General features: G+C 41.4%; 1 protein-coding gene across 9 annotated transcripts in view; it reads right to left on the bottom strand.

The window, feature by feature from the left end:
- The window catches only part of SYNJ2 (synaptojanin 2), a 76,072-nt gene that overhangs the window by 21,793 nt on the left and 35,221 nt on the right, over nucleotides 1–19,058 (bottom strand). For all 9 annotated transcript variants that reach the window (XM_061624217.1, XM_061624220.1, XM_061624225.1 and 6 more), the window contains 11 exons: nucleotides 14,647–14,819; nucleotides 13,961–14,042; nucleotides 13,515–13,664; nucleotides 13,266–13,431; nucleotides 11,588–11,779; nucleotides 10,740–10,821; nucleotides 8,129–8,269; nucleotides 6,174–6,366; nucleotides 3,360–3,518; nucleotides 2,261–2,417; nucleotides 1,602–1,719 (listed from right to left, as the gene is read on the bottom strand). In XM_061624217.1, coding sequence (XP_061480201.1) covers nucleotides 1,602–1,719; nucleotides 2,261–2,417; nucleotides 3,360–3,518; nucleotides 6,174–6,366; nucleotides 8,129–8,269; nucleotides 10,740–10,821; nucleotides 11,588–11,779; nucleotides 13,266–13,431; nucleotides 13,515–13,664; nucleotides 13,961–14,042; nucleotides 14,647–14,819 — 1,613 coding nt within the window. The remainder of the gene's footprint in view (nucleotides 1–1,601; nucleotides 1,720–2,260; nucleotides 2,418–3,359; nucleotides 3,519–6,173; nucleotides 6,367–8,128; nucleotides 8,270–10,739; nucleotides 10,822–11,587; nucleotides 11,780–13,265; nucleotides 13,432–13,514; nucleotides 13,665–13,960; nucleotides 14,043–14,646; nucleotides 14,820–19,058) is intronic.

Here is a 19,058-nt window from a genome sequence, read left to right as displayed (position 1 = left end):
CGAACCCACCCGTACACTACGCTCAACATCTAAGGCCCTCCTCCGGCTGCCTACTCCGAGGGAAGCTCGGAGGGTGGCAACAAGGGAGAGGGCCTTCTCAGTGGTGGCCCCCAAATTATGGAATGATCTTCCTGACGAGGTACACCTGGCGCCATCACTGTTATCTTTTTGGCGCCAGGTCAAGACTTTCCTTTTCTCCCAGGCATTTTAGCATGTCTTTTTAAATTGTTTTAAATGTTTAAATTGTGTCTTAAACTGTTTTTAAAAGATGTGTTTTAAATTTGTATATGCATTTTTAGTGTTTTTAGGTACTGTAAACCGCCCAGAGAGCTTCGGCTGTGGAGCGGCATATAAATACAATAAATAAATAAAATGAAGCAGCATGGAAATGTCGACGTTTTCTTCTGAGGTCCTGGCAGAATGCTGGAATGAGTATATGGGACCATACTGCGGAAGCTCTTTCAGAGTTGAAGAGTGCAGTAGACACGTTGCAATTCTACTGCCAAATGTGTTGCATGAAATATGTGCTTCTAGTGCTAGAAAAATACAAAACAGTCTGATAGTGAAGGGTTCACAAGCTCTACTAAAAAAAATGTGTAAGCTCTGCTAATGCAATGACATTATTTTCACCGAGCACAAATTTGAAAGATCAGAGTTATTTGTAATGCAGATATTAACATCAGTCAAGTGGAAAAATTAAAAACTCAGCAAAAGATATTTATATTCAAATTATTTTATGAAGGAAATTAATCAAGTGTAGAATCAGGCTTGAAACAAAACTTTAGCCTCTTTCTCTTTCTTTCCCCACATTTTTTCATAAACTAAAGTGAATTTTAAATGTTTTATCCTTGAGATTTGCCACCACAGATAAGGAAATTGACTGCTATATACACGCACATAGAGTAGGGCCCCACTCATACGGCAGGTTCCGTTCCAGGACCCTGCCAAAAAGCAAAAAAAAGTGAAAAGTGGGGCCCTACTCAGCTGGAGTGTGTGAGCTCCTCGAGCTCCAGCTGATCAGGTGTAGCGCGCAATCAGCTGTAGCGTGGGGAGCTGGTGCGCTCCAGCTGATTCCTGTCAGCTGTAGCGCGTGATCAGCTGGAGAGCAGGGAGCTGGCACACTCCAGCTGATCACTGTCAGCTGGAGCACAGTGGCTGGAGCTCCCCGCGCTACAGCTGATCATCCTGCTGGCACCGCCATATTAGCGGAACACCGAAAAGCGGGGTGCTGACAAGTGGGGCCCTACTGTACACACACACATATGCATACACAGAGTGAGAGAGAGAAAAAATGGACAGGGTCTAGGGAAACATATGAACATATAGTGAGTTAGCCAGCTATTGTCCTATCAGCCTGGCAGTCGCTCTCTACAGTCCTGGTCAGAGGTATTTTCCCAACATCTTTTCTATCTGAGATCCTTTTAACTAAGAGATGCTAGGGTTGAAGCCTGGAACGTTTATGCATGCAAATCATGTGATCTCCCACTTGAGCTATGGACCCCTCCTTTGCTATGCAACAGTACAGAATAGCATGAGGATAATGAAGATGACACCATCACTGCCATTTCAGAAGAGTTGTGCTCCAACTGAGAAGACGCTACCTGTGATCGCTTGCCTGGAGTTCAGCTCTTCCATAATACATCAAGGCACCAGGAGACCAAATGGGTCTGATTTTGGTTTCTCCAGTGAAATCAGTATCAAAAAGATTGATCTCTCCAGCTTTGTAAAAGAAAACAGAATTTAGACTCAGAGTTAAAAAAGTATTAATGTAAACTTTCAACAAAATGTTAGGTCCTCAATAATTTTGTCTGCATGATGGCTGTGTTACCACAGATTGTCAAAAGGACAAACATATTATTATAACACGTGACTACTGCAGTAGTACAGGAAAGAAAAGCAATGATGACAAATAGTAAAAAATTATTTATATACCCTATCTTCCCATAATGATTAGGCAGACATAACTGTGTCATTTCTCTGCCCCCATTCAATGATAGCCAATGATACAGTTGGGGCAGGAGTAAAGACACAACATTATGTGTTTTTGTCATGAGTCTGCTTCAATATTGTGCAGAGAGGATCAAGAACTCAATGCAAGGGTTTAATTTTTAGCATCATTATCTGGTTCCACAGGCCCCAAGAGTTGGAAACTATTACATCTGTCTGTAATTAAACCATTACATACATTTCTTTGTTTTATGGTCCCAATAAAAATCAATGTAACTTTTAAAAAACTGTAAAAATAATAATACCTACCTACCTGTTTTATCAATAGGAAGCTTCTTCCTCCACCAAAGCACTCTGTCAGTCCAGGCTGGAGTTCTGCATTTATCACTTGTATCGTACGCTTCTGAACCAACATCGTATTTATATGTTGGACCAAAATTAATAGTTCCTTCATGAAAATCCTTAAAAATCTATGGGGAGAAAATCACAGGCCATCTAAATAGTGCTTATTATGGTGGCATTCATATATAGTCTTTTTTCTTATTATAAAAAATCTCCAGAATATCAAAGCACAGATTATTTTATTTATTATTTCAATCTGTATGCCAGTTTTCCACATAAATGTGCCCAAAATGGCTCACATTACAGCAACAAAAAAATGCAAATCATCATTGCAGTAGCAGTCTAAATGCTAATTCATTTGCAAAAATACAACAATCCAAATTCTAGTAATATGAGCATTGTAACATTTGAAATTCATTATAAAATAAGCTATCATTGATTAAAACATATCAACTGATATCAGCTGGTTAAAATATATAAACCAGAGTCAGATATGATAAACATTTCCAGTGTTGACTAGCCTGATCCAGTTGCATTTTAGCCAGGCAATTTTTGCTTAGGTTTGTACATGAACAAACCAATGTGGCAAACAGAAATGTCACATTTTAAATTATCCCGTATTTAAAACATGTTTTTGCTGCTTGGCTGTTAAGAGTATACATTTGGGTGTTTGTTTGTTAGTTTGTTAAAAAAACCAGACATACAAACTTTTCTGACTACATTATTATTTGAGATTTATTTCAGAAGAAAGGAGGAACAAAATTTTAAATAAACATTCAAACAAAAGGAACTAGTTGTACACCATGGACCTCTGGAATCACAGGCCCTAAGAATATACTTATTTATTAAATGTATAGTCAGCCTTCCTTCCATTGCAAAATTCAAGGTGGCATACACAGTGTTCCTAAGCAGTCTCCCATCTAGACCTAGATCTACTTAGCTTCAGCTAAGTCACTGTACCATATGCCTTGAGAGCATGCCCTAGGCCTTTGGCTCAAATCAGTTAAGAGCTTTTGGATAAACATCTGTTTTACAGAAAATGCTCTTTCAAACAGCACCAGTCCCCTTACTTTCCCACTGGATTTCTGCTGCTGCAGTTGATCAAATTCCAGGAGTGTCTTCCAATCTTGTCGTTTGAGGAAATAAAATACTTCTTCGTAGGTCAAGTCAATGCGATAGTTAAAGTCACCACACCAGAAAACATAGTCATGGGAAAACATATTTCTTCCCTGTTTGTGAGACAGAAATAGGTTTTTAAGCACATATTAATCAATAGCATTTTAATCTTCCTTATCTCTGAGTGCTCTTTTGGAAATGTCTTCATGAAATTGAAGGGTGGCCCACTAATATAAAGACTGAGCACTATGTTTCTTGATACAACCATCTTGAACATTGATGTTTAGTTTCAATACAGGGCACTATCAAATACTGGAGCAACAGAAGTCAAATTATCATATAATCTAGCATAATCATGGTAAACAAAGAGATCTCAAGTACATATGCAGATTCTATTTTAATGAAACATGCTTTTAACTGAAAAAAATATGCTTATACCAACAGAAGCAGCTTGCCTAGAGGAATAGAGCCCCAATGCGAGTTCCCTGACAGCTGTGTCACTGCCATTTACTGGGACGGGAACAGGCAAGGGAGGTCAGTGAAGTGCAGGTGCACCAGCAGAGCCAATTTGATATTTTCTGCCTGTATACTCGCTCTACACATTGACCTCCCCAACACCTTCCCCCTTCCCCTCCCTCCTGGTGAGTGGCAGCGACACCACTGCCAGAAAGGTAGCATTGTGGCTCCACCTCACCAGGCAAGCCACTTCTGTCTATTTTAGTAGAATCTTAGGATTAAATGAAAGCAAAAATGCCCCCTTTAAAATTATAGTCTCACATTGTTATCAATATAAATTAAAACAACTGTAATAGAGATTTACTCAATTTTGTGTTTAGAGACAATGTTGTGTTTAGAGACATTTTTTCACTTAAATTTAAATGTTTGGTATGAAAACAAAGACAATGAAAACTCAAATTATACCTAATAAATATATATAGGTTCCATATGGAAGCTAAATCATGTCTGTAGCTATAGCATCACTAGAGGGTGCTGTTAATATATTATGAATACCTGTACTAGTTACAAGCATGGTTTGCCCATGTTCAAAACAAATTTTCAAGACTTCAAAAGCAGTGGCTACAGAATTCATAACAGACGTTGAAATAAATGTGCAATATGCCTTGAACTCTGTAAACAACAGAGAGTAATCTATTGCCTGTTTTACCCTAAATGCTAGCAGACTTGCCAGCTTAGCATAATAAACCAACACATTCCTCAGATTAGGTTGTAGTTTCCTCATCTGACTGTTGAAGAAGCCCAAGAGAAATCTGTGGAACCACCCAAGTTATCAATACAGCTACAACACCCTGTTCCACAGCCTCCAAAGATACTCTTATGATTCAAAGGCTTCGATCCTGAGCTGTCCTGCAAATGGAAGGAACCAATGCAATGGAGGTTCCTGCTGGGAGGAGGAGGAGAGTGCCAATTCCCCCTCCCCTCTGCATCTCCCTGCCTCTTATGCTGCTCTGGAAGCTCCCCCAACCCTCTGGGGACAGGGACTGCAGGGGGAGGGGAAACAGGCAAAAACTGCCTCCTCCTTTCAACAGCAGGAACATCCTCTATGTGGAGTTCTGCTTGTGGGAACTTAGGATCCACGCCATAGAAAGGCCACCAGTGAAGATAAATCTGGTATGATATATATATAATTTTCTCAATATCTCTGTTCATGTTTAAAAACATGCCATATTCTAATTAAGCTCTTCAGTGAACTTTACTATCTAGTCTTGCTGCACTGGCCACTGAAAATGGCATTCCAAGAAACCTTATTTATAGCTATTAAATCTTAGCATTAATTCACATATGTGACTTCAGGTATATTAAATGAGTAGAAATGTCTTCCTATTTATTTTATGCAGTTTATATAAGTTCATATATCACGCTGAATCCACAGAAACACTAGGACAGGGGGGTGGCCAGAAGGTGAGTTTCCTACCCCATCCCCTCCCAGCAAAGCCTCTCTTAAGGGTCAGGAGACCCTGCTAAACGGGGTGGGTTGTGGTGCATGGGATGAAAGGAAAGGAGGAACTGCTGAAAATCAGACAGAGGCACCTTCCATTAATGGGAATATAACATATAGCCTTTTCAGAGAGAGGGCAATGATTCCTGCTCTTACTCAGATTTGACTTTGTGACATCACTACATTATCTGCGTTACCTCAGAACACACTAGGATCACCTCAAGAAAAAGCTTCTTTTTGAAAAATTATGGTTCGAAGATGCAGATTAAGGAGAGAAGCAGCTAGAAACATACAATGGAGCAGCACACAAGGGCTTGAGATCTCCCTGTCTCTTAATGTCTGTCTTTCCTCTTGTCTGTTGCAATGCTTTTACAAACCGGATTGTACTCAATGGGATTTCAATTTACAAGCTCTTAATCTGCTGCTACAATGCTTGGTTCGGAACTCATTTTTCCATATGCCCTTTTGGTTCCTTCTTTCCGCAGTCCTAACCCTTTCCTATTGTGATTGTCAATTTTATACTCAGAACTTGTAGGCAGGGAATTGACTTTTTAAATTTTTAAGTTTTTATTGCACTGCTCCTTGTAACTGTAGGTGTTTTACAGATGTCAAAGAAAGAAAGGTCAGGGAAAGAGACAGCTGTAAGCAGGTCAGCACAAAACACACAAAGAAGATAAGTAATTGGCAGATGGGGGATGGGTAGCTGGACTGGTCAAACTTTACACACCTAAACCTGAATCCTCCTTTTGCCTTGAAACTTCATGGGTGAAAATTCAGCACAGCCCTAAAGAAAACATTTCAAAAACCTCACCATTGGAAAGCTCAGTTTCTGTGCGATCTCTTTATAGTCTTCATTCCGTTCTTTCACCTGAGACTGACCGGCTGTCAAGTGACTGCATAGAAAGCATAAGCTGGTGCTGTGAAACTGGAAGCGGATGCCAACTGCTCCTTTATTCCCAGCTTTCCCTCCCATTCCAGTCTTCACTGTGTCCACTGCTACATCCCTGGGCAGAAGGAGAGAACACCCAAAGAGAAAAATAAATCTCCACTAGGAAACTGAAAAGGAGATAGATCTCCGATTTAGAACATTACGCTGAGTTGAACATCATCAGCAGAGCATTCTGGAACTGATTCTGCAAGCCCTACTGAAATAAATGAATGTAGGGAGTTCAACATAAGCAGGTCCAATATGTTAGACGGCATTCAATGCTAGTCCTACTCAGAGTAGATCCACTGAAGTTTATTATTATTTATAAAAATATTTGTATACGGCTATTTCATGAAAAACATCAAAGTAGTTTACAACATGTTTAAAACAACAATAGAATAATTTTTTTTTAAAATACAATAAAAACAAAGGCCAATTGTTGCGAAAAAAGCATGTTCTTAAGCGCCTGCATAAGCCTGGCAGAACAGGTTTGCAGCAGGCAATTAAAAGTTAAAACAGAAGGTGCCTGCTGAAACTCTGTTGGCAGAGTATTCCAGAGAACTGGGTCGATGACACTGAAGGCTCAATTTCGTGTTGATATTAAATGAACCTTGTCAACTCGGGGGACAACCAAAGCAGCTCCTGCAGGTGATCTCAGGATCTGAGCTGGCATATAAGGGCTCAGGCAGTCCCAAAAATATCCTGGACCTAAGTTGTTCAGGGCTTTGTAAATTAATACAAGGACCTCAAACCTGGCTTGGCTCAAGGTAATAGCCATGACTAACTTGGGTTCATCAATTTCAAGGGGTCTACTCTGAGTAGTACTTAGTAATAGTAGTAGTAGAATAACCCATTTAAATGGGGGTTACACTAGAGCAATTCCCAGTGGCTGACTTTAGTTAATTCTTGTATTTATAAACTTAATGGGATGGCATAGAACTCCATTCCATGCCTCTCCATCTGGCCCTCATGGCTCTCTTCTGCGTACAAAGGTAAAATTTATTTTCATTGCTTTGTACATGTTTGCCTCTGGCATGTGGGCCCCAGAAGGTTACCTAGAAGGGAATGTGGCCCTTGGGCTGAAACAGATTCCCTGCAATAGATATACCACACACAAAAAAGCCAGGAAATGTTGACCCTTAACAATGCCATTTTTCACCCATTCAAAACTCTAAGCCATGTTTCGCACAACAGCACCTTTGAACATGGAGGTTTAAAAACACTCTTATTAAGGCTTAGATGGAACAACTACCTTAAAAAAAACCATTTACAATAAAAACAAAAATTGTACATATATTTAATTTTGCCCACATTCCATTCTTCACTCAGCCAACATCAAACTATATAGCCAGCTATTTTCAAGTTGCATGCCATTAAACTTGCCCTGAAATACAGTTGCCTTAATGGAGGGCATGCTCTACTTGAAGACATATCAATAAGGATTCCAAGACTCACAGGTTGTACTATGTGAATTATTTAAGCAGCATGCAATTCAAAGGGAGCAATTCCTCAAGCACAATTCCTGCCCATGTTCAGGAATGCAGCTTGCTTCAGGAAAAACACCCTATGCATGTTTACTTAAGAGTAAGTCCTGCTTTGTTTAGTGGGACTTACTCTCTAGTTATGGTTAGGATTTTAGCCTCAGTCACTGATTAGGAGAAATAAAAATGCAATTTGTAATGGAAACTCAACATGAGGAAAATTCAGCATGCATAAATTCCCACTTTATAATGATACCTTCTTTCCAACTATTTTCACAAAAGTAGAATTTGCAGTGAAAGAAGGCCAGTTCCCCAGCACAGGGATGTCATCTGTGAACACATAGCAACAAGATATACCTGATGAAGGGGACATGGTGAGGTCGTACAAAGATGAAGAGGCAAACACCAACAAGCTGTGCTGATGTCAGCAGAATGTACCGGTGTGTCCTGGAAAGAGCTTTCTGAAGTTGTTCTCCCCACATCTTCTTATTAGTTGTGCTGCAACAAATAAATACCAACATTAATTACAGCAGCAGGAAAATTGGAGGAGACATTAAATAGTCTTCACTGGATTGGATGTGTGGTTATTTGCAAAGGTTATAAACTGTTTTACTAACAACTCAGGCCTGTAGCACACTTCATCCAGCTATCGTGTTTGTACTGGATCCACTGGTGCTACAGCAGGAAATACGGCACTCCAAATGCTACTATAGAAATATGTCAGGGAGCTCGGCCTAATTCTGCCTGCCTGTGACCCCCAACTGTTTGAAGGCATGCATGTTTCTTTCACATTTTGTGCTTAACAGCAAAATCCAAGTAACACAGATAATGCCACAAGAAATGCTATTAGCATGAGATGCCCCTTTAGACATTCTCCCAATTGCACAAGAGCCACTTATCAATGGACTCCTCCAGTGCACCCAGGAGAGTGTTAAATGCCTTAATCATATGGGCAGTTCTGGCCATGTGGGTCTTTCCCATGGAATCAGTATCATCAATCAAGAGAGGTGCCTACTCCATGGGAAAGCCCTACACAAATCAACATCTGCCCACGTGGTTCAGTTATTTAAACATTCCTAGCTGTTCACAGAAAAGTGGCTTCCATGTGGTTGGGAGAACATTCTGTGAAGCAGCTTCTGTGAAGCAGCTGCTATTTCATAAGTATGTAGTTTCATGTATGGCAGCTTTTATCTTCTCATGAGAATTGTTTTTTTTCCTGCCTTAAAAATGTTGAGTGCAAAAACTGCCCAATATGGGGGCCAAATGAGATTTATTTACTGATTATTTATTGATTATTTTATTTATATCCTGCCCTTCCTCCCAGCAGGAGCCCACGGAGGCAATTATGTTATAGCTGTGTTTTTAATCCTGAGTGTCTTTTTTTTTTTAATGAAAAGACAGCTTTGCAAAGAGGTGATTTAAAGTGTCGAAGCAGCAAGGGGGGTGAGGCATGTCAAAGCTTCCTCTGCAAGCATCCACGTTAAGAAGGGATAAAGTGCCATCCATGCCACCACCTTACTTATAAACCTCTAACCTAGTGAGTTGTGGGGACATCCACAGCCTTCAGGTGCCAGCAGACTCTCCAGCTGCCACTCAATGAAAGTCAACCTGTCTTTTCTTGATTCCTTCTTAGTCCATACCTTGGAGTGTGTTGCCAGAGCGGGCTGGCTCATGTGAAACAAACCATAGTGCTCTAAAGCAACCAGCCAACCTCCAGCATTCCAAAACAGTAAAGAGTTTATTTTAGATATAATGAAGAAGCAAGGAGGAGAGAATAGCAGTGTACAAGCTAAAACAAAACATTAGTGCGGCATTCAGGGACATCCAACATGTTGCCCTCCTGATGTTGTGGACTCTATCTCCCATCATCCCTGACTATTGGCCATGCTGGTGGGGCTGATGGGATTAGTAGCTCAAAACTTCTAGAGGGCACCAGGTTGGCAGTTCCTGGGCCAGCCTAACACTTGAGAAAGCTGTAAGGTCCACCTTTCATTCCTGGAATGTCCATGGTGGTTCTTCAACATCTTTCAAAGAAGAAAAAAAATGAATAAATATCACCTCATCTATATCTTGGGTGCCAGAGGGGTGGATGGGGGAGCCCAACCAATGGGAAAGGACACAGAACAGTATGGGGCAGGACACATATGCAGGAAGCGTTCAGAGATGGGTGCTGTTGGGGCATATTATCACTTTGCCCAGGAAGGGAAAGATGCATAAATTGGATGTCAGACAGATTTAACTTAAAAGAAAACACTTCTGTATTGGGGGTGATGCTTGAAACATACCCATCCACCCTTTGCTTAATGGAACCTTTAGTTTGAGGAAATTTGTAGAAAAATAGGCAAGGTTTGTGCAGGCCATTGTGAAAAGGTGCTGTTAAATTCCCTCCCCCCCCCCAAACTACCTTTTTTAAAATTTGAAATTGCCTCTCAAAGTGTTTTCCTCCTGCAAGATTTCTAATGGTTCAACCTTGCAAACATGACTACAAGCCCATAGGTTGGGGGGGGGGGAGGGACTACACAGGGCAGTTGAAGAAAAGTGGCTGAGGAAAGGGCTAAATGACTCCTTTACACACAATTTCTCCACTCTAAATAATCCCCACCTTATGTTGATTTTTATTATGATTGTTTTCATTTTTAAAAGTATTTACATACCACCATTTTGCAAAGCATCAGGGTGGTGTACAGCAACATAAAACCACTTCTACTACTACCTAAACAAGGGATCAGCATTTCAGGCAACACTGCAGCCCACAACATAAAACCATTTAAGAACAATGCAAACCAATTATTAAAATGACTTCTTTTTCATAAGAGTTTAAAGAAATGTGACTGAATGTAAGATCTAGCTTGCCTTCATTCACCATGCAACTAGTGTTTTGTAAATTATACATTACTACACAAAGTGTATTTAACTAAGTTAATACAGGGTATGAAGTATGCAATTCAACAGTTCCATTTCAGCATACCTGGCATTCACAATATTCCCAGCATTTAATTCCACCATCTCTTCAAATCCCACAGCAAATATGTCAGCTGGACAATGGTAATCTATGGTAACAGGAGAAAAAACAACACACTTTTGTCTAACTATTTCATTTCTTAATGTAAATGCAGAATAAACCATGGCTAAGTGATTCCAAAGGTCAACTGGTCAAGTTTTAAAGTGAAAAAGTATGTGAGACACTGGTGACTAAAATTTGCTTTCTGCATGCAAAGATACATGTTCCTAGCTTGTACTATAAATGCCCACATCCTCACCATGCAAGTGTGATTCTAGCATAGAGCAGCGTTCTTCAACCTTGGGTTCCCATATGTTGAGAGACTACATCTCCCATAATCGCTAGCCAGTTTAGTTAGTGTCTAGGGACGATCAGAATTGTTGTCCAACAGCTACTGGAGATCAAAGTGTGAAAAAAACTGGCATAGAGAAAAGCAACAGAACTCACACAGCTCAGTATTGTTTCCCATATGGAGCTTTGGCCTGTTCTGTGCTGGAATGCTGCCCTCAATTATTATATTTGACCATCGTCAAACGTAGACCATCAACATAGATATTGAAAGATTTGCCTTTCAGTCTTTTCCCATTAATCAGTGTGTCTCATGTGCATACTAAATTTTCACTTTCTAGAAAGTGTGGAAGTACTCTTGACGGTTGGGAGTAAAATTTAAAAGTATTTCGCTTTGAGAGGGAAATATTCAAATGCCCCATTTTCAGACTTTTCTATTAACCATCATCTATTTATGTACAAAACCAGAGGCAAGCTCATATATTCCTGTCATTGTTTTATGAACTATGACTAGCACTCTCTGTTACCTTGAAATTCTGAAACCCCAGAGAGCTTTGGGGAATCCAGTAACCAATCTGTTAACTCGCTAGTACCAAGGATATTGCTCTTAAACTGCTTGCCTCCATTTACATTCCAAGTCCCCATGGCAACACGAATTCTCTTGAAGTATGTGAATTCAAACTGACGCTCTGACATGGCTTTCAAAATGCTAGGAGTCACTGATGGAAAGAAGTGGGGAAAGGGGAAGAGGATTTTCTGTCATGAAATAAAATAGACCACATGAATCATCAGAACTAATACAAAAATCTCTCCTGATAATTGTTTTTATTGGCATGCCTTAAATCACTTCTACTACTACCTAAACAAGGGATCAGCATTTCAGGCAACACTGCAGCCCACAACAATGATTCTTTTCCTCACTGTTCATAAGCAGGAACATGGACAGAGAAGAGTTGGACAGCCTGTGAAGAAACGTCAAGCATGTGCTAATGCTGATGAGCATTTTGCTGACTGACAGCACAATCCTATGCTTGCTTACTTGGAAGTAAACTGTGCTGTGTTGATTGGGACTTATTCCCAGAAAATATGCATAGAATTGCAGGCTGAGAACCCTAACCAACCCTATATGCATTTTTTGTTTTCCTGTACATAGTTATATAATGAAAAAAGTTTTAAAAGACATTGTTATATACAGTAATGCAGTTATAAAAGTGTAACCACTGGAGCAGGTGCAAAGTAGTCACTGGAGCAGGCTGAATCAGTGGTACAGAATGCCCAAATGTGTGAGTCAGGGATGACGATCCTGACTGTCATGGGGTGGGAAAAAGAAGTGGGGTCTAACATTTCTAGCATATGTGGCTTGAATTAGAATGCAAGTTAGATGCTTGGATCATGCATGAATATAGCTACTTTCCCAGATGAGTGGCAATTGTACAGTTTTTATTCTCTGATGTTATTATAGGTTTCATACTGATGCTTTTACCAATGTATATTTTTACCAATGTATACTTTGTGTGTACATTGCTCATTGCTTTCAGATTAAACAACAAGCAGTTTAAAAAGAATTCATTTTGCAACAGTCTACACTGCTCTCCGAGGTTTAAGAGGGCAGAACAAACCAATACAGAGAATACTTAGGTGTTGCTGAAATCAGCAGTCCAGTGTCTCTTACTCCTTTCTTCCCCAGTAATGTTGAATAAAATAAAACATGAGTTCATAAAACACATGAGGTCATCACATTGACAGCTTCTCAGCCCCCACTCCAGGTTACTGGATGCTACTTGCAGGACGGCAAAATTCTCAATGTGATGAGCTTGAGATCACACATTTTATTTTACTAAAGTTGCCATGGCAGTAGCACATGTCCTCCAAGTTCTCTAGGGTTGCTTTTTGCAACAGCCATGTATCCTTCATGTTCTCTAGTTCCGTCCATGAGCTTCAGGGCCAGGAGGGCAGCACACAAGCAGGTGTGATAGTGCTCCAGCACCATTACCAGTCCAAGACTTACAATACTCAGAAAAGAAATGAGTGACAAGGTGCTTGGTAACAGAGGCTCTGCCATGTTTCATGGGGCCTGGACCAAGTGCCTTATGGGCCTTCTCCCCAGCTGGGCTGCTCCCACTCCAGGGCTCCAGCCCTAGTATGGGCTGCTATCTGCTTGCACACCAATACAAAAGAATTAAGTCTCATCTGCATCTTGCTTACTCATCAGTGCTGTGTTGTCCATGAGCATTCTCTCTTTATCTGCATATTCTTCACTGTAGAAATCCCCCAGAAGCAGTAAGTCAATTGCTTCCTGTTTCACACCATCAAAAAAGTTTGACTGAATGGTCCGTGACATTGAGCGGGCACCGTCCTTGAGTTTCCCCACCTGTGTAACAAAAGGATTAACAACATTAATTTAACTCACAGCGATAACTTTGAAGAATGAGTGGATATCACTTTCTCCTCTACCTTAGCTTTTCCTTCCAAGGCACGGCTGCCTGTAAAAATCCTACTGAGATTGTGTCCACTGAGGGCCCACATTGCTTTATAAGACTCCAGGAAACGATCAACTATAGGCTTGGAGTTTAATGCCAGGCTCTCCAACTGAGTGAGCAGAACCTGGATTAGAAAAAAGAAAAAGGAGGAAAAAGGATGAGAGCAACAGAGAAGTTGTCCTCCCTCATCATCCCCAGCACTTGCTAATAATTCTTAGCACAGGGCTTTGCTCAGACTGATAATCTCAGAAGAGGCCTGCTGGATCTGGCCAAAGGCTCATGTAGCCCAGCATCCTGTTCTCACCATGGTCAACAAGATGCCTATGGGAAGCCCACAGTCTTTGGGGTTTTTTTATGGTACGCACAATGAGGGAGTAAGAAAAAAAAGCATTCCTATAAGATGTCTGTTGGATCACTCACCTCAAGCGCTATGAAGGACTGAACGGTGTTAGTTCGAGCCAGACAATCCAGGCAATTGATTCGCAAAGTACCCATCTGTTGACTTCAAAAACCAAGTGAAAGAACAAAACGATTTAGCTTTGACTATCTCCAAAAACTGACTGCATTTTTATTTTTTTTTTGCCAAAAGGGGGGTGGTGTCAAAGAATTGTCCCCCTGGGTTCCCTTACCCTCAGCACCCCAAGGGGGTTCTTTGCTTCCGAGAACAGTCCCAGCACCTTTGGGTCTCTGCTTCTCAGGCAAACTATCCCTCCTTCAGGATTAAAATCCCGGTAGTACTGCCACCACCCCTCTTCCTGGTTTATTCCTCTAAGAGAGGGGATCTCAGAGACCTATGTGAGTTCCAAAGGGATTAAACCCCTATTAACCAACAGTAATCAGTAGCATCCAGCGGTCAAAGACTAGATTTAGAATCATTAGTTTAGCTTTGACTATCTTCAAAAACTGACTGCATTTTTAATTTTTTTTGCCAAAAGGGAGGTGGGGAGAGAGAAAAGAAGCAGAGCATAAGGATACAGAGAGTTGGGTTACTTACTGTAAGCTTCCTTTGCCCCAATCCAGCAAGGATTCAGCATTCCATATGTATAGTCAATGCACATTGATAAGGAAAGCACATGCAATGGATGTCAAAGGGTTAGGACACTCACCGGAAACTTGCATGTTCACCCTTTGTGAAGATGCCTAATTCTTCCCAATGCAACTTTAGCTGAGGCCCCAGCAAATTCTCAAGCTTCTCCATTTTCCCACCTTTTGCAAACTGGTGATAATCAAAATTTATCATGGGCGTATCTGCTGCATGGGATGATGCCCAGAGCAACTTCTAATTGCAAAGAGAAAGCAAAGAGAAAAACATTCTTTTAGTCATTATTCATTTGCAGAAAAGTTTATGATAATATGCACTGAATTGCTGTTGAATTGCTGGTTGATCACTAACCACAATTAGTTGTGAAGTCAACTAGTTATTCCTCCGAATATTTTAAAATTCAGTTCCCTTAGGTGGTTCTTTTTGGAGGGGAGGGGGTCCCAAGAATCAGTATTCCTCAATTTATAACTAAAAACAAGGGGACAGTTTGGCTGTGTGGGCTTTGGAGGTGTCTGCCACAAGAGCCTACATAAAGAATTAGTACATAGGTGTGGGTCCTTATGGTGCAGGGAACACTTATCAAATTTGCAAATGATACAAAACTGGGAGGGATAATTAATACCCTGGAGGGCAGAAACAAAATTCAAAGTGATCTTGACAGGCTAGAGCACTGGGCTGAAACCAACAGAATGAAATTTAACAGGGATAAGTGCAAAGTTCTACACCTAGGAAAAAGAAATCAAGTGCACAGTTATAAGATGGGAGATACTTGGCTCAGCAATACTAGATGCAAGAAGGATCTTGGAATTGTTGTGGATCACAAGACGAATATGAGTCAACAGTAGAATGTGGCTACAAAAAAGGCAAACGCTATTTTAGACTGCATTAACAGAAGTATAGTTTTCAAATCACATGAAGTACTAGCTCCCCTCTATTTGGCACCGGTTAGGCCTCATCTTGAGTACTGTGTCCAGTTCTAGACACCGCATTTAAAGAAGGATACAGATAAACTGGAACAGGTTCACAGGAGGGCAACAAGGATGATCAGGGAACTGGAAACAAAGCCATATGAGGAGAGACTGAAAGAACTGGGCATGTTTAGCCTGAAGAAGAGAAGAGTGAGGGGTGATATGATAGCACTCTTCAAGTATTTGAAAGGTTGTCACACAGAGGAGGGCCAGGATCTCTTCTCGATCATCCCAGAGTGCAGGACATGAAATAATGGGCTCAAGTTACAGGAAGCTTGCAAATGAACATCAGGAAAAACTTCCTAACTGTTAGAGCGATACAACAATAGAACCAATTACCTAGGGAGGTGGTGGGCTCTCCAACACTGGAGGCATTCACCTGTCGGGTAGGCTTTAAGTTAGATTCCTGCATTGACCAGGGGGTTGGACTTGATGGCCATATAGGCCCCTTCCAACTCTAGTATTCTATGATTCCATGGTACAGGTAAACAGCAATATGGATTACGGATCACAACCTAGATGCCCATTTTACAGTCTGTCCTATGGTTTGGGAGATAAGAAATAAAATAAAAACTACATCTCACTCTGAAAGGCTATGAAATAATGCAGACTTTTATTATAAAAAATAAAGCTGTGATCCAGTTTGCTATACCTGCTTGGAAGTACTGTTAATAGAACGTACTAAAGGTGCAGCCCTGTACTAAAGATATGCAAGCTGAGGGGCTATAAGATTCAGTGGAAGCTCTGCTATCCTAGCAGAATACAAGATACGGTGCTGTCACCAAAATACACCAAGCAGGACACTTGAGACATACTGTCAGGCTAAAACGAGGCAGAGTGATGAGCAGGATATGGGTGGCACAGAGGAGAACCATCCTTACACAGTATCCTAAACCCTTTCAATCCACAGCTTAGCCTCTATTGGCAATGCAACTTTACACAGCCCCAAATCTGTCACAAAGAAGTTCCCTCTCAGTGACATCAGTGGGAGCGGGGAAAATTAAAATAGCTGCCCCCATATTGGCAACCACCCCTGCCCACAATGCCACGAGAAAGCATAGGATATGGTGTAACACAATGCACAATCACAACACACTAACAGTATATAAGCTCCACCCAGGGAGACCACAACTCAGATGGCAAAAGGGTGTATCTCTCTAGCCTCATGTTGTGCACGCTTAGAACTCACAAGGCAGAACTCTGGTGAGGGGAAATTATGGAGAAAGGGCACGTTGCACAAATAGCCTAGCCTGGTAATACACATGGGAATCTCAGCATGTTACTAATGCTTTTCTGCCTAGAACTCTACCAGACACCTTGCCTTGGGACTCCAGAAACAAGCACCCAACGTCAAACTTCACTCCACTCTTCCAGCCGGGAGTGCTAGGACAGAGCATCTCACACAGGTAAGCAAAGGCAGTACAACATGGCTGGCTCTCATGCTCGTCCCCAACCTCATTGCCAAATGAATACTGGCATTGCTGCAACACGCTCCCCCACCCTACAATAGTGGGGAGTAGCGCCTCACACATGCAGGTAAGTGGTTGTGTATGTTTTCCCTTACCTTCCACATTTGATACTGTGGCTGTTTCACCACGGTTGTCTCCGGTTCTGACACAACAGGAGCACAGAATTGGTCTGCTCACAAAGCATTATGCTTATAATCTATTTAATGATTTTACTTAAAATAATTCTATCCTGCCTTTTAAGTTGCATTGCAGACAACCTAAGACAGGGGTGCAAATGGTTTGGACTGAGATATTATTAAACACTGCTGCATTCTTGACATTCATGTTTGTTCACTTAGGCCTATTTTCAAGCACATTTCAAAGTTCAAATGGCCAAGTTCCAAAATAAATTCAGAAGAAGAGGCGCTTCATACACTGACTATGTTAAGGGCTGTTTAGAACTGGCCAAGAGTCATGCTTCTCTGCTTTGTTACTGCTGTTGGATCTGTTTCTTTGGTAACTGCCCACACTTCAGTGGCTATTTGCAGACAGCTGCATTTGGAAGCATACATGGAAATGAAATCAGACTAAACCACTACTATCTCAGCATGAATCATTGCACCCAGTTCTGCAGCTGGGCTACTCATTAACATTACAGAGAAATTTCAAAAGATCGTCGCTGACAGGAATTACAGATGTTATTGGGAGAGGAAAAGACTTAATGGAAAACAATACTGACAATGCAATACTAGCCTATAGTCACTGAACCTAATGTTTGTGAGGGAGACCTAAAGCCTCAGTCAGTGCTTGTGCCTTAGCCTCCCCTCCCCATGGCATGGAAGATGCAGTGCCTGGCCTTTGTCAACAGCCATCTTATCAGCTTGTGAGGAAGACTGCCTCCCCTCGGTGGAGGAGGGCAATGCAGCTGAGACACTGCACAACATCACTTATGGCAGAGGTGGGGGCTAATCTTGGCCTGTGAGGAATTCCAATTTGGCCCATAAGGCCATTTATCCTAAATCACCTGATGGGTATGTGTGTGTGGGTGTTCAATCCTGCTTGGTTTGTCATGCAGCCAATCCCTGTAGAAAGCAGGACACTCCTACACTGATGGGCAGGGGTTCAATCCTGCTTCGTTTGGCTGAGCGAGGAAGTTCCTGTAGAGAACTCCCTCACACATCTGAAGCCTACAGAAAACAAGACTGAGGGGTAAGTTCAATACTCCTGTTTGGGTGCACAAAGGAATCCCCTGCAGGGAATACTCTCATACTCCCAAACCCGCAGAAAGCTGGATTGAACTCCCTGCACATCAGGTTGCCCACACCCCCATGGGCCAACTTTGACAGGTTAAGTTGGTCTGTAGGGTGCACAGAGACAAATATCTGGTTCACTGGGCCAAAAAGGTTCACCACTGCTAACATATGGCAAAAGGGCATGTGGGATGAACAGTTAGGAGACAATTGCAGTAGATATCTATTACAGTATGTGTTCTTCTTTCCTATTTTACCTGTGTGGGGTGCTCTGACCTTGCACCCCCAGTTGTTGGAATTGAGTGGGGTTGGGTGTTTGCACTTGGAGTTTCAAGACAAGGTAGCTGTTATGGTTCTAGGCAGAAAAATATTAGCAATGTGCTCAAGTTCCTATATGTGTTGTGAGGCCAGCCTGTTTTATTTTTATATGCTTTGTTGTATTATATTGTGTGATTTTATTGTATTTCTGTTGTTCACCGCCCAGAGAGCTATTGGTAGTCGGGCGGTATAAAAATCTAATAAATAAATAAAATAATAAATAAATAAATAAATGTGCAAAGTGCTCCCTTTTTTGTGCAACATGCTCTTTCTCCATAGTTTGTCCTCGCCAGACTTCCCCCTTGTGAGGTGTAAGTGTGTGCAACATGAATCTATGCTGTGTGGTCTGAGTTATGGTCTCCCTCTGTGGACTTGATATACTGGTGATGGTGTACCATGATTGGGTGCAGAGTTACACCATATCCTAGGCTCTCTCATGGAGGCATGCTGATGCAGGGCATATTTGGTGCTCCAGCAACGTAGCAGGGCTTC

This window comes from Rhineura floridana, chromosome 4, assembly GCF_030035675.1.
Source record: "Rhineura floridana isolate rRhiFlo1 chromosome 4, rRhiFlo1.hap2, whole genome shotgun sequence".
Classification (NCBI taxonomy): Eukaryota; Metazoa; Chordata; class Lepidosauria; order Squamata; family Rhineuridae; genus Rhineura; species Rhineura floridana.
This window is presented reverse-complemented; position numbering and strand designations above follow the sequence as displayed.